This window comes from Lissotriton helveticus, chromosome 3_2, assembly GCF_964261635.1.
Source record: "Lissotriton helveticus chromosome 3_2, aLisHel1.1, whole genome shotgun sequence".
In the NCBI taxonomy this organism is placed as follows: Eukaryota; Metazoa; Chordata; class Amphibia; order Caudata; family Salamandridae; genus Lissotriton; species Lissotriton helveticus.
In genome coordinates this window covers 255971268-255983249 of record NC_136062.1, presented here as the reverse complement: position 1 = coordinate 255983249, position 11982 = coordinate 255971268, and the positions used below count along the sequence as shown (strand labels likewise).

Genomic DNA, 11982 nt, shown 5'->3' with positions numbered 1-11982 from the left:
AATGGGCGGTGCGAGCAGGGGCGTAGCTTGGACAGTAAGACTGAGGGTGTGAACTACTGAGTTCCCTATGTGCACGCTGGTATGGGTTGTGAAAATAGATTCTAAGAAAAACAGTGTGTGGGGCTTAAGGTGCAGTGCATATTGTTGGGAGTACTAAAAATATAATATTGTTCAAAAGAGCCAACATTTTTACATTCTTCCAAACAGAGATGAGAGAGCGACTGTCTGTGAGATGTTGTCTATTTCTGTAAAACCCTCAGGTGAAACCTGACAGACATCTCGCAATACCCGACTGAAAGCACCCATACCCAATTATTAGGGGGTTGGAACTCCTACCCTCCACGCACCCACCCCTGAATCTACGCCCCTGTGTGCGAATTGCCTCGCCCTGAACATTTGTCAACTGGATTTTTTTACGGTGACTCAGTCTCTGGGCGGAACTTGTTCTCCGGGAAACAGTCAACCGAGAAATACAGGCCGGCGCCCTTATAACTGTGCTTTTAGAGCAAAGGCGGGTTGTGTCTCCAGGGCATCACTCGGCATCTCGAGCAGCCAAAGAACCAACCAGCACCCCAGGTGTGTTTCCCGCGCGTGCCCCGGAGCACCAACCAGAGCCCCGGCTGTGTTGCCCGCGCGTGCCCCGGAGCACCAACCAGAGCCCCGGCTGTGTTGCCCGCGCGTGCCCCAGAGCACCAACGAGCGTCCCAGTTGTCTCTCGAGACTCCAGGCTGCGTCCTGTGTGCGCACTTTGAGAACCAGCCAGCATCTCAGCTGTGACTACGCTTGTCTTCCGGAGCACCAAGAAGCCTCCCAGATGAGCCTCCCAGTCTGCTGCTGCGTGTGCCTGCAAAGCTACAACTGACATCCTTAGTCTGTCTCCAGAGCTTCAGTCACCACCCTGAGTGTTCTCTAGGGATGTGGCCGTCATCCTGACTGTGTCTCCAGGTCTTCAGCCAGCAACCTGTTTGTGTCTCCAGAGCTTCAGCTAAAAACCTATGTGTGTCTCCAGAACTTCAGCCACCATCCTGGGTGTGCCTCTAGAGCTTCAGCCACCATCCTGGGTGCGTCTCCAGAGCTTCAGCCACCATCCTGACTGCGTCTCCAGGGCTTCAGCCACCATCCTGACTGTGTCTCCAGGTCTTCAGCCACCATCCTGTTTGTGTCTCCAGAGCTTCAGCTAAAAACCTATGTGTATCTCCAGAACTTCAGCACACCCACCAGAACTTCAGCCACCATCCTGAGTGCGTCTCCAGGGCTTCAGCCACCTTCCTGAGTGCGTCTCCAGGGCTTCAGCCACCATCCTGTGTGTGTCTCCAGAGCTTCAGCCACCTTCCTGAGTGTTTCTCCAAGGCTTCAGCCACCATCCTGAGTGCGTCTCCAGGGCTTCAGCCACCATCCTGAGTGTTTCTCCAAGGCTGTGACCACCATCCTGAACGTGTCTCCAGAGCTTCAGCTAACAGCCTGTGCGTGTCTCCAGAACTTCAGCCACCATTCTGTGGGTGTTTCCAGAGGGTCAGCCACCATCCTTAGTGCGTCTCCAGCTACAGCCACCATCCTGTGTCTCTCCAGAGTTTCGGCAACCATCCTAAGTGCGTCTCCAGCTACAGCTAACAACCTTTGTGTGTCTCCAGAACTGCAGCCAGCATCCTGTATGTGTCTTTAGAGGTTCAGCCACTGGCCTGAGTGCGTTTCCAGCTTCAGCCACCTTCCGGAGTGTTTCTCCAGAGCTTCAACCACCTTCCTGAGTGTTTCTCCAGGGCTGTGGCTGCCATCCTGAGTGTGTCAGCTTTAGCCAACAACCTGTATGTGTCTCTAGAACTTCAGCCACCGTCCCGTGTCTCTCCAGAGCTTCAGGCACATTCCTGTGTGCATCTCCAGAGCTTCAGCCAGCATTCATTTGAGTTTGGAGACTGACTGCAGTTTTGTTCCCCTCCCCGCCTTACAATGCGTATTTTCAGGCGGAAGATGGTTAAAGTGATTTGGAGAATTGGCCTTTTTGCTTTGGTAGTGTCTGCCATCTTTCTTCTGACGGTGTACCCCTCCAGGGACTGTCAGCTGGCTGATATGCGCAATGATGCTCATGGTCCAGAGGCCCTCACGTGCAGGGAGCGCCTGTACACACACCTGCGCCTGCACCCCTCACAGGGCATCAACTGCTCCGGGATCATCAGGGGTGACCTCGAGGCTCTGGAGCAAGCAGCCCTTCAGAGACTGGAGGTGGCCAGGAGGCATCAACCCACCACAGAGAGTGACTACCTGATTCAGACACAGGATTGCAACCACTACCGAGCAAGCAGGCGTTTCTTGCCTGTTGCACTGAGCCGCGCAGAGGAGGACTTCCCCATTGCCTACTCTATGGTCATCCATAACAACATTGAGATGTTTGAGCGGCTGCTGAGATCTCTCTATGCTCCACAGAACGTATACTGTGTGCACGTGGATGCTAAGGCCCCTGAGCTTTTCCTGAAGGCGGTAAAAGCCATCGCCTCGTGCTTTGACAACGTGTTTGTGGCATCCAAGCTCGAGAGGGTGGTCTACGCCTCCTGGTCCAGGGTCCAGGCAGACATCAACTGCATGGAGGACCTACTGAGGAGCCCCGTGCCCTGGAGGTACCTGCTCAACACATGTGGCACCGACTTCCCAATCAAGACCAATGCTGAGATGGTACATGCCCTGCTGGTGCTGAATGGCCACAGCAGCTTGGAGTCTGAGCAGACACCAGAGCACAAGAAGCTACGGTGGCAGCTGCGCCACGAGGTGCAGAACTCCAGCATTGTCTATACTGGTATGGAGAAGGCTCCTCCACCCATAAACAGTCCTATGTTCTCTGGTAATGCCTACTTCGTAGCCTCAAGGGACTTTGTGAAGGCGGTGTTTGAGGAGCCTGTAGTCAAAAAGCTGGTGGAGTGGGAGAAGGACACCTACAGCCCTGATGAGCACCTCTGGGCCACCATGAATAGAATGCCCGAAGTTCCCGGCTCCATGCCTTACCATGAAAAGTTCGACACCTCAGACATGAATGCCATAGCTCGCCTGGTGAAGTGGATTGACTTGGCAGGGGATGTCAAAAATGGGGCGCCCTACCCACAATGCACCAGCAGATACCAGCGTGCTGTCTGCATCTATGACGCAGCCGACCTGAACTGGATGCTCCAGCATCATCACCTCTTGGCCAACAAGTTTGACCCCATGGTAGACAATACTGCAATCGAGTGCCTGGAAGAATATCTCAGACACAAGGCGCTGTATGGAGAAAAACGATGAAGACTCCGTTGTCTGAGTGCTGCACAGGCAAAGGCATCCCGGACATCCTGTGGCCAAAGATCTCATCTTTCGCCTACCTCTGCACACTTTTCATAATTCGGATTGTGCCTAGGGTGACCAACCATCCATAAATTTCACGGACCGTCAGTCATTTTGGTGTGATGTCCGTTATCCATAATCATTCCTTTTTCGGAAGCCTTTTGTCCATAATTTTGGACATTAATTACAGCGTTCTCTGAAAGAAGCCCCAAGAGATTAAAAGTTCTCCGGGGCCAGATCGCACTTCTCTGTGTTGAACTCCAGAGGCTGCAGCAGCCCCTCCCTGAGCTCTCACAGACTGTGGGCAGGCCCTGCAGCAGCCCCACCCTGAGCTCTCACAGACTGTGGGCAGGCCCTGCAGCAGCACCACCCTGAGCTCTCACAGACTGTGGGCAGGCCCATTGTCATTCTGACTGAGGCCGAATATCCCCTTTCGAATACAAAGTTCAGCGAAGGGTTATGGGAGTGTTCAGAAATATGATGGCGCTCTGCATGTAGTGGTTAGAGGGTAATTGTAAGGTTTAGGTGGTTGGTGCCACTTGGTCAGAGATAACCCTGGTCTCTGAGAAAGGAAGGGGGAGAAGAGCTCCACCTTCTGTATATATGTAAGCAACGTCAAGCGCACACAACCCAAGTTACTTCCTTGGTAAGGTTTTGTATCAATCAATGGAAAGATAAGATCAAACTCCAATGTTGTTATCTTATTGGTTATTTATTTTGTCCGATCAGAGTAATTGTTTCGCTTGACTTTGCTTACATATCCCCTTTCGAATGACAATGTGCCCGCCATCTGCCTTTAGCATATCATGTGCCAGTGAGATCGTAGTTAGTGATTACAGAGGAGCTTTTCCCAAACAGAGAGCTGTGGGGAATTTGCCCCCTTGTGTAATTTGTTAATGTTGTACACAGAGTGAACAGGGCAGTAGCAGTGACATTACAGAAGAGGAGGCCGGAAAGGAGAGGTGATGGGGCAGGAGAGGTGACTGGGCAGGAGAAGTGACAGGGCAGGAGAAGTGACGGGGTAGGATCAGTGAGGGGACAGGAGAGGCGACAGGAAAGGAGAGGTGACGGAGCAGGAGAAGTGACTGCGCAGGAGAAGTGACGGGGCAGGAGAGGTGATGGGGCAGGAGCAGTGACGGGACAGGAGAGGCAACTGTAAAGGAGAGGTGATGGGGAAGGAGAGGTGACCGGGCAGTAGAAGTGACAGGGCAGGAGAAGTGACGTGCAGGTGCGGTTATTAGGCATGAGCAGAAGCATTGAACAAACAGGAGCAGTGAACGGACAGGAGCAGTGAACGGATAGGAGCAGTGAACGGGGCAGGAGAAGTGATGGGACAGTAGAAGTGATGGGATAGGAGAAGTGATTGGACCGGAGAAGTGATCGGGCATGACCAGGTGTGCTGACCGGACAGGAGCAGTGAACGGGCAGGAGCAGTGAACGGGCAGGAGTGGTGACTGGGCAGGAAAAAAGAGGGGACAAAAGAGGCAACAGGAAAGGAGAGGTGACAGGGCATTAGAGGTGATGGGGCAGGAAAGATGATGGGCAGGAGAGGTGACCGGGCAGGAGAAATGGCCAGGCAGGAGTAGTGACGGGGTAGGAGAAGTGATGGGGCAGGAGAAGTGACGGGGCAGGACAAGTGACAGGGCAGGAGAGGTGACCAGGCAGGAGAGGTGATTAGGCATGAGCAGGAGGAGTGACGGGCTGGAGTGGTGATAGGCCAGGAACAGTGACAGGCAGGAAAAAAGAGGGGACAGAAGAGGCAACAGGAAAGGAGAGGTGACAGGGCAGGAGAGGTGACGGGGCAGGAGAGATGACGGGGCAGGAGAGATGACGGGGCAGGAAAGGTGACCGGGCAGTAGAAGTGACCAGGCAGGAGTAATGACGGGGCAGGAGAAGTGACCGGGCAGGAGAGGTGACCGGGCAGGAGAGGTGACCGGGCAGGAGAAGTGACGGGGCAGGAGTAGTGACGGGGCAGGAGAAGTGACCGGGCAGGAGAGGTGACCAGGCAGGAGAGGTGACCAGGCAGGATAGGTGTTTAGGCATGAGCAGGAAGAGTGATGGGCAGGAGTGGTGATGGGGCAGGAGATGTTACGGGGCAGGAGAGGTGATAAGGCATGAGCAGGAGCAGTGCCCGGCAGGAGCGGTGAACGAACAGGAGTGGTAAACGGACAGGAGCGGTGAACGTTGAAACAGAAGTGATGGGGCAGCAGAAGTGACGGGGCAGGAGAAGTGACAGGGCAGGAGAAGAGAGGGGGCAGGGGAAGTGAGGAGCAGGAGAAGTGACGAGGGAGGAGCGGTGATCGAGCATGAGCAAGAGTACTGACTGGACAGTAGCAGTGAAAGGGCAGGAGCAGTGAAGGGGCAGTATCGGTAATGGGGCATTAGAAATGATGGGGAAGAAGAAGTGACGGGGCAGGAGCAGTGAATAGGCATGAGCAGGAGCGGTGAACGGGTAGGAGCAGTGAACGGGCAGGAGCAGTGAACGGGCAGGAGCAGTGAAAGGTAAGGAGCGTTGACGGAGTAGGAGAAGTGACCGGGCAGGAGAAAGTGGCAGGTCAGGAGAAGTGACTTGTACTTATGTTCCTTGCCTATTTATATATACACTATTGCATTACATCCACTGATGTGTCTGAAAAGCATTCCTGTTGTCACAAATGTTTGTCCTGAATTTTGACCCCTGGTCCTGAATTTTTACACTCACCATCCTTAATTTGCATCCATGTCAGTTGGCCACCCTAATTGTGCCAGAAGCGCACGCTAGAGCACGTGACTGATTCCTACAGCTTGTACAGCAGAATGGGCCGGACTTGAGGAACATGCATGTAGATTGTATTCACAGCTCTGTTCGTAATGAAAGTCGGACTCTCTTCAGATGTACGTGAAAAGATGCAAATTGATGGGAGCATATAAAGAGAAAAGGGACTGGGGCAGTGAGCAGCAGCAGAGGCGGGAGAGGGAAGACTTCTCGCACTAACACCTGATTGCATTCTACAGAATTCACAAAGGCTGCAGAGCCACACTCGCAATGCCACCAGGGGTGTCCATTCCGTTGGTACAGCAGGTACAGTAGCACCGGAACCAGAGGCCCAAGGGTCACACTGTACCCTGGGACATGATGTGGTCTAACAGCTAGTGCGGTCGACCAGGAAGCTGGGGAACCGCTTTCGGGTCTGGACAGGGACGCTCAGTGTCCTATGATTCTGGGCATATCACTTAATTTCCCCTGCCTATCAGAAGAATGAATGTGTCCATCTGTAATGCAACTGGTGCTCCTGTAAAGCGCTCTGATGCCTTCTGGTCTAGTTCCTGCTTATGAAACAACTCCCTCCTCCCCCCAAAAACAGATTATTGCTGCAGTTTATCATTCAAACAGCAGCTAAGGCGAGGGTACATTCCTTTCCTTGTACTTGGCTCTGCTACTGAATGACACCCTCTTCACACATGTTAGATAATATTGTACGTAGTTACAAGTGTATGGAGAGGGATGGAGCGACCATGAAGGAGAGTGGTGATGAGCGGATGAGTAAATAAGTAAGGGATGGGGAAGTATTAGTGGTACAAAAGGGGATGATGGTCGGAGCGTTTGAGCAAATCAAACACTCACCCCCAGTCAACTGATCTGGGTTTAATCCATCACCATTCTTTAGCCCACTCAGCCACCCCATTTTTTGGTGATGGATTAAACCCAGATCAGTTGACTGGGGGTGAGTGTTTGATTTGTTCAAGCGCTCCGTCCATCATCCCCTTTTGTATCGCGAAGTATTAGTGGTGTAACATTAGCCCACGAGCACCAGCCCTCCCTTCCTCAGCAAAAGTGGTAGGTGGTGAGCCAGGGTATGGGGCTTTGCCCTCCATGTACTCTGTAAGGATGGGACCCCTCAAGTTTCATTGCACCCGTGAGCAGTATGGGAGGAGTGGGTAGTGGAGGAGCAAGGCGCTGAGTCTTAGTAAGTGAAGGAAATGCCTAGTGCTGGGAAAAATAGTGTAAAAGTAGGAGGAACGCAACACTGTTGTGTGGCTCAGCCCAAGGAGCTGCAGCTTCCAGGACATGCAGACAGTTCTTTAGCTGCTGTGGATTTGGCTGAGCGGGGTTTTATCTCAGCCTCACCCAAGTGTTTAATAGGTCTTTAAAAGACCATTTACATGCCTTTGTTACGGAGCTTAATTTGTGTTTTTTCTCAGGTTCCTGTACCCTCTTGGTTTCCAAACTGCCTATTCCTTACATTTTTATTTTACTTTAAGCTGACACATTGTGAGAATGAATTTGGTGACAAGGCATATCAAGAGAAGAGTTTCCACCTTTCCAAGAGAAAAATACTGGCCATTTGTTGTTATTTTTCAGTATTTGCAAAGGCCTGGCCACCATACTAAATAGAGCTTTAAACAAAATCATATGTATTCCTTTGTAATATGACTTTTCTGTCTTTGTTTAATTATTAGTTACTGATCGTTAACACATTTAAAAGTACATTCTATTTATATTTGCTGTTTGAAAGTATGTACAGATAAAGGCTAAAACTAACAGCTTTATGTGATTTTGCTTATTTTTGTGTTAACCAGGATAGCAAAATACCAGTGGTGCTGGTAGAAAACCGGTCAACTTGCAACCCAAATCACGACACCCAGTTTGTTGCAGGATCAGCAAATTATTTATTTCCTCCAGCCTCCATCCCTGATTGATGCCTAATAGCAATAGTTTAACTTGTATCTGAAGCCCTACTCGCCAACCGTCAATAACAGGCTACGTGAGATCAGTCAAGTCTTACTTTATTCAGTTGCATGCATCAGCCATAAAAGTGCAGTTAAAAAACAATAAAAGCTATTTCAGTAGAATCCTAAAATACACACGTACAGCTAAATACCAATAAAATGTCCAAGATCAGCTCAGCAATTTCCGTAATTTGATAGCATACAGTAAAAATTTCACAACAGCCCAACATATGTGAATCGAAGGTAGCAACATAACCATGGCTAACTTAATGCCTAAAATTCAGATCTTTCAAAAAAAGCAGCAGGAAGCGGCATCTAGAAAAAAACATAATATTTACAAAAAAAGATTAAGTGCAATGTACATTGAGTAGATTGATCATCACAGGGCCATAGTGGTAAAATCACATGATATGAAGTTGGCAACATAAAAAGTACCTTAAAGTTCAAAGTGTTGACTCTCAAACATGTTAACAAATGCCTATGAAAACTGATTGGAATTGAGACCAAATATAAGTCAAACAATGGGCTAGTGGTGTGCAAAATATAGTTATTCACAGAGGCCTTCCTGACTGCCTTGCACATTCTCATTTAACAGCATATTTCAAAGAATTTCTCCTTTGAGACATACTTAAAAGAAGCTGGCAACCCATGCTGAGTTACTCCAAGTGTCTGGGAATCTATCCTGCATTCACACAACTCACTCCTCAGTCTCACCTTCACCCTTCACTTTCGCGCTCAGCCTGCACTCACAGCTATCAACATGTACTCACATCATTCATCCTCCTCCTAACCTGACATAACACTAATAAACCGCTCACCATGAACTCACAGTACCCACACTGTACTCACACCACTTGCCATTTACTCACGCTTGTCACCCTGCACTCATTCTGCAGTCACACCAGCATGCTGCTCACCCTGCACTAATGTGACACTTCACTCACATGTCACTCTCTTTACTAACCCTGAAATCTCACTAACAAACACATCACTCACCATGCATTCATTCCTCCCACTCCGAACTTTTATTTGCACCCAAACTCATATGGCCACATTACTTATCCTGCAGTCACTTCACTCATCCTACTCTCGCACTAGCACATCGCTCACCGTGCACTCACAGAGGCAGTCCCGTCACTTAGACTGCTCACCCTTCACTCACAAGGGCACACCACTCACCCTCCGCTCACACCACGTACACAGGCACATCACTCACCCTGGAGCCACAACACTCACCCTGCACTCCCTCTTCTCACTCTGCACTCACACAGACACACCTCTCAGCCTGTACTCACTCAGGCACTATGTTCACCCTGCCTGCACACAGGCCCAATAGTCTGCCCGAACTCCCTGGGACATACCACTCTCCCTGCATTAACTCCTCCTACCATGCACTCTTGCAGCTCACCCCTCACTCTCGCCGCTCACCCTGCACTCACACATGGGCACTCCGCTCACCCTGCATTTACACTGCTCACACCACCCTGCACTCACTCCTCTCACTCTGCACGCATTCCCCTCACCCGACACTCGCATGGGCCCACTTCTCACATTGCATTCATGCAGCTCACCCTACACTAACATTGGCACATTTTTAAACCTACACTCACACCACTCATGCTGCAGTCACCCATACTATTCACCATCACTCAGGACTTACATGAGCACACCTCTTATGCTGCACAAACAAAAATTACACAACTCTCATGAATATACACATATTTCCACAGAGGCTCATTGGCTGTAGGAAGTCGAACTGTGTAAATCAGAAAGCCGTTAGCCCAGCCACACCCATTAGCAGGGGAACATTACAAATGGCAACACACCTGTCCGAAGGCCCAGACATGATGCACGTCATTCTTAGCATATAGGATTGATCCATAGCAAAATGCTGAAACTTATATTTGAGGTAACTTGTCATATGAGATCTTGAACTCATTTTATAAGGGGTTTCAATGGCAAAATGCTGACCCTTGTAAACCGGAGAAACCTTTTAGAGGTACCCATGACTGTGGCTGAAGTATCCATGGCAAATTTCTGGCAATGTCATATTGTATGTACTCCTTGGCATTAGGGGCAAACCAAGGAAAAAATGTGACCTTGGTAAAGTGGAAGTAATTTCTGATCTATGAAATTTGAACATATGGGATCCACTCCTAGGAAAGACCAGGCTTTCCTGGTGCACCATTGAAACTACAGGAATATTTCATGAATGTCCTCTAGGGTCTGTGGCATTTTAGCAAATCGGAGGCCAAAAGTAAAAAAAAGATTCTCAGTGGAGAAACCATCTACAAGAAATCTGTTTACCTATTTTGCTCGCTGGAATTTGGGGGATTTTTAACACCTCACCACTTACATAGGTCTTTAACCAGCACTAGCAAGCAGAATTTGCAGGGTATAGAGGGGACAGTTTAAAAGTAGAGTGTGCACTGTCTCTGCAGAAAGGTCAGGATTAGAGACTTCCCAATGAAATAACAGCATTGTCTAATCGTAAAATGGATATCATTGCTTACATTTAAAAAGTAGGTCATCCTTGTGCTCTCTTAAACTACCTATCATTTTTCCTAATTTATACTCATAATTGAGCCATGTGGTACAGGCTATCTCAGTAACTGTGAATCTGGCCCCCATTACTTCAGGGAACTACACAACTGCAGGTGGGGAGAGCAAACTGAGACAATTCATTGTTACGGCAGGAAGGATCAGCATCAGGCATGCTGGGACTGCAGTAACCAATTGCTTATTCTTCACAACCGAAACATAAATGGGAAAGAAAAAAACCTGTTCAGATGCCTTTGGAGCATCAATGTGGATGACAGGGCTACTTTAAATGAGGGAACATTATTATTGAAAACCTCTGTTCGCCAATAGGATTAGCCTATCAATAGAAATATGGTCTACAGTATAGTTAGTGCACACAGCGAGCATGTAATGACCCTTCAGGAATATTATTAGTCAATACTATTACCACATGGTAAAGGAGTCTTCCCATTGCAAACTACCAATTTATAAAAAAAAAAATGAGGTGACTGAACTCCCCTCAGGAGTCAACAGGAGTAAGCACACTTTCTGAATTCCTTATGCCCGATCAAATATTGTACTTGAGTTAACCAACATGAGGGTGGAGATAAGCTCCTTTCATAGGTGTGCTTATTAAAGCTCTTTTTCTGTTTAACACATGTGGTCAGGTGACTGCTGCAATGTGCATCAAAACCTGTAACATAGAACTCTAAATCTCAGAAGTCCTGCAACACATCCGTTTAACTATGGTGCTATGAAAAAGCGCATCACAACACTCTACAAGTATCTCAACTTTTGCAGACTGATATATTAAGTTATGTCAATGGTTGCAGAGTATCAGTCATTATCCAGAGGCAGTGCAGTGGTTTTATAACACTCTGCTTGATTCAAAATCACATTGTTTTCATTTATTGCCAATAAACTTGTGTTGTTGCATGGATACTAAACTGGTGCATATTTGTGTCTCAGTGTGTCATAATTGAACTAAATATATATTCTTTCCAGTAATTGCCCATTGCTGTGAAGCACATACCTACAGAAATAGCCACTGCTCAACCTTTAAATGGTGAGCAGCATGGATGTTTAATTTTCCCAACCCAACCCAGGAGTAGGTAGCTGGAAAACCTGACTGGAACCAGGAATGCTATCAAACCTTATCACTGCCTTGCTTCATAGTAACCTGCCCTATGTCCTAGAAATATGACTTCTATCTTGAAGAGTAGACAGTGGTCACATGAGACAGGAGATCTGAACAGAAAGAACCGATGACGGCACTCAAATTCACAAAAACAGACCTGCTAGAAGAATTTACAGGAAAAGGGGTCTTCCAACCGCAGTACCTGAATTGGCAGTACCTTTGGACATCCTGATGCCTTGGCAGCGCAGTCGGAGGCCTCACCACGTGCCTGTGCTATGTCCCTGGCACACCTGCATTCCTTCCAACCCTCC

General features: G+C 48.8%; 1 protein-coding gene across 1 annotated transcript; it reads left to right on the top strand.

Annotated features, from left to right (window-relative positions):
* The first annotated feature begins 276 nt into the window (after positions 1–276).
* Positions 277–11473, top strand: LOC144826629 (beta-1,3-galactosyl-O-glycosyl-glycoprotein beta-1,6-N-acetylglucosaminyltransferase 3-like). Its single transcript, XM_078685159.1, has one exon. It carries the CDS (start codon positions 1945–1947, stop codon positions 3262–3264), a length of 1320 nt encoding a protein of 439 aa, XP_078541285.1. The 5' UTR covers positions 277–1944; the 3' UTR covers positions 3265–11473.
* The last annotated feature ends 509 nt before the right edge of the window (positions 11474–11982 follow it).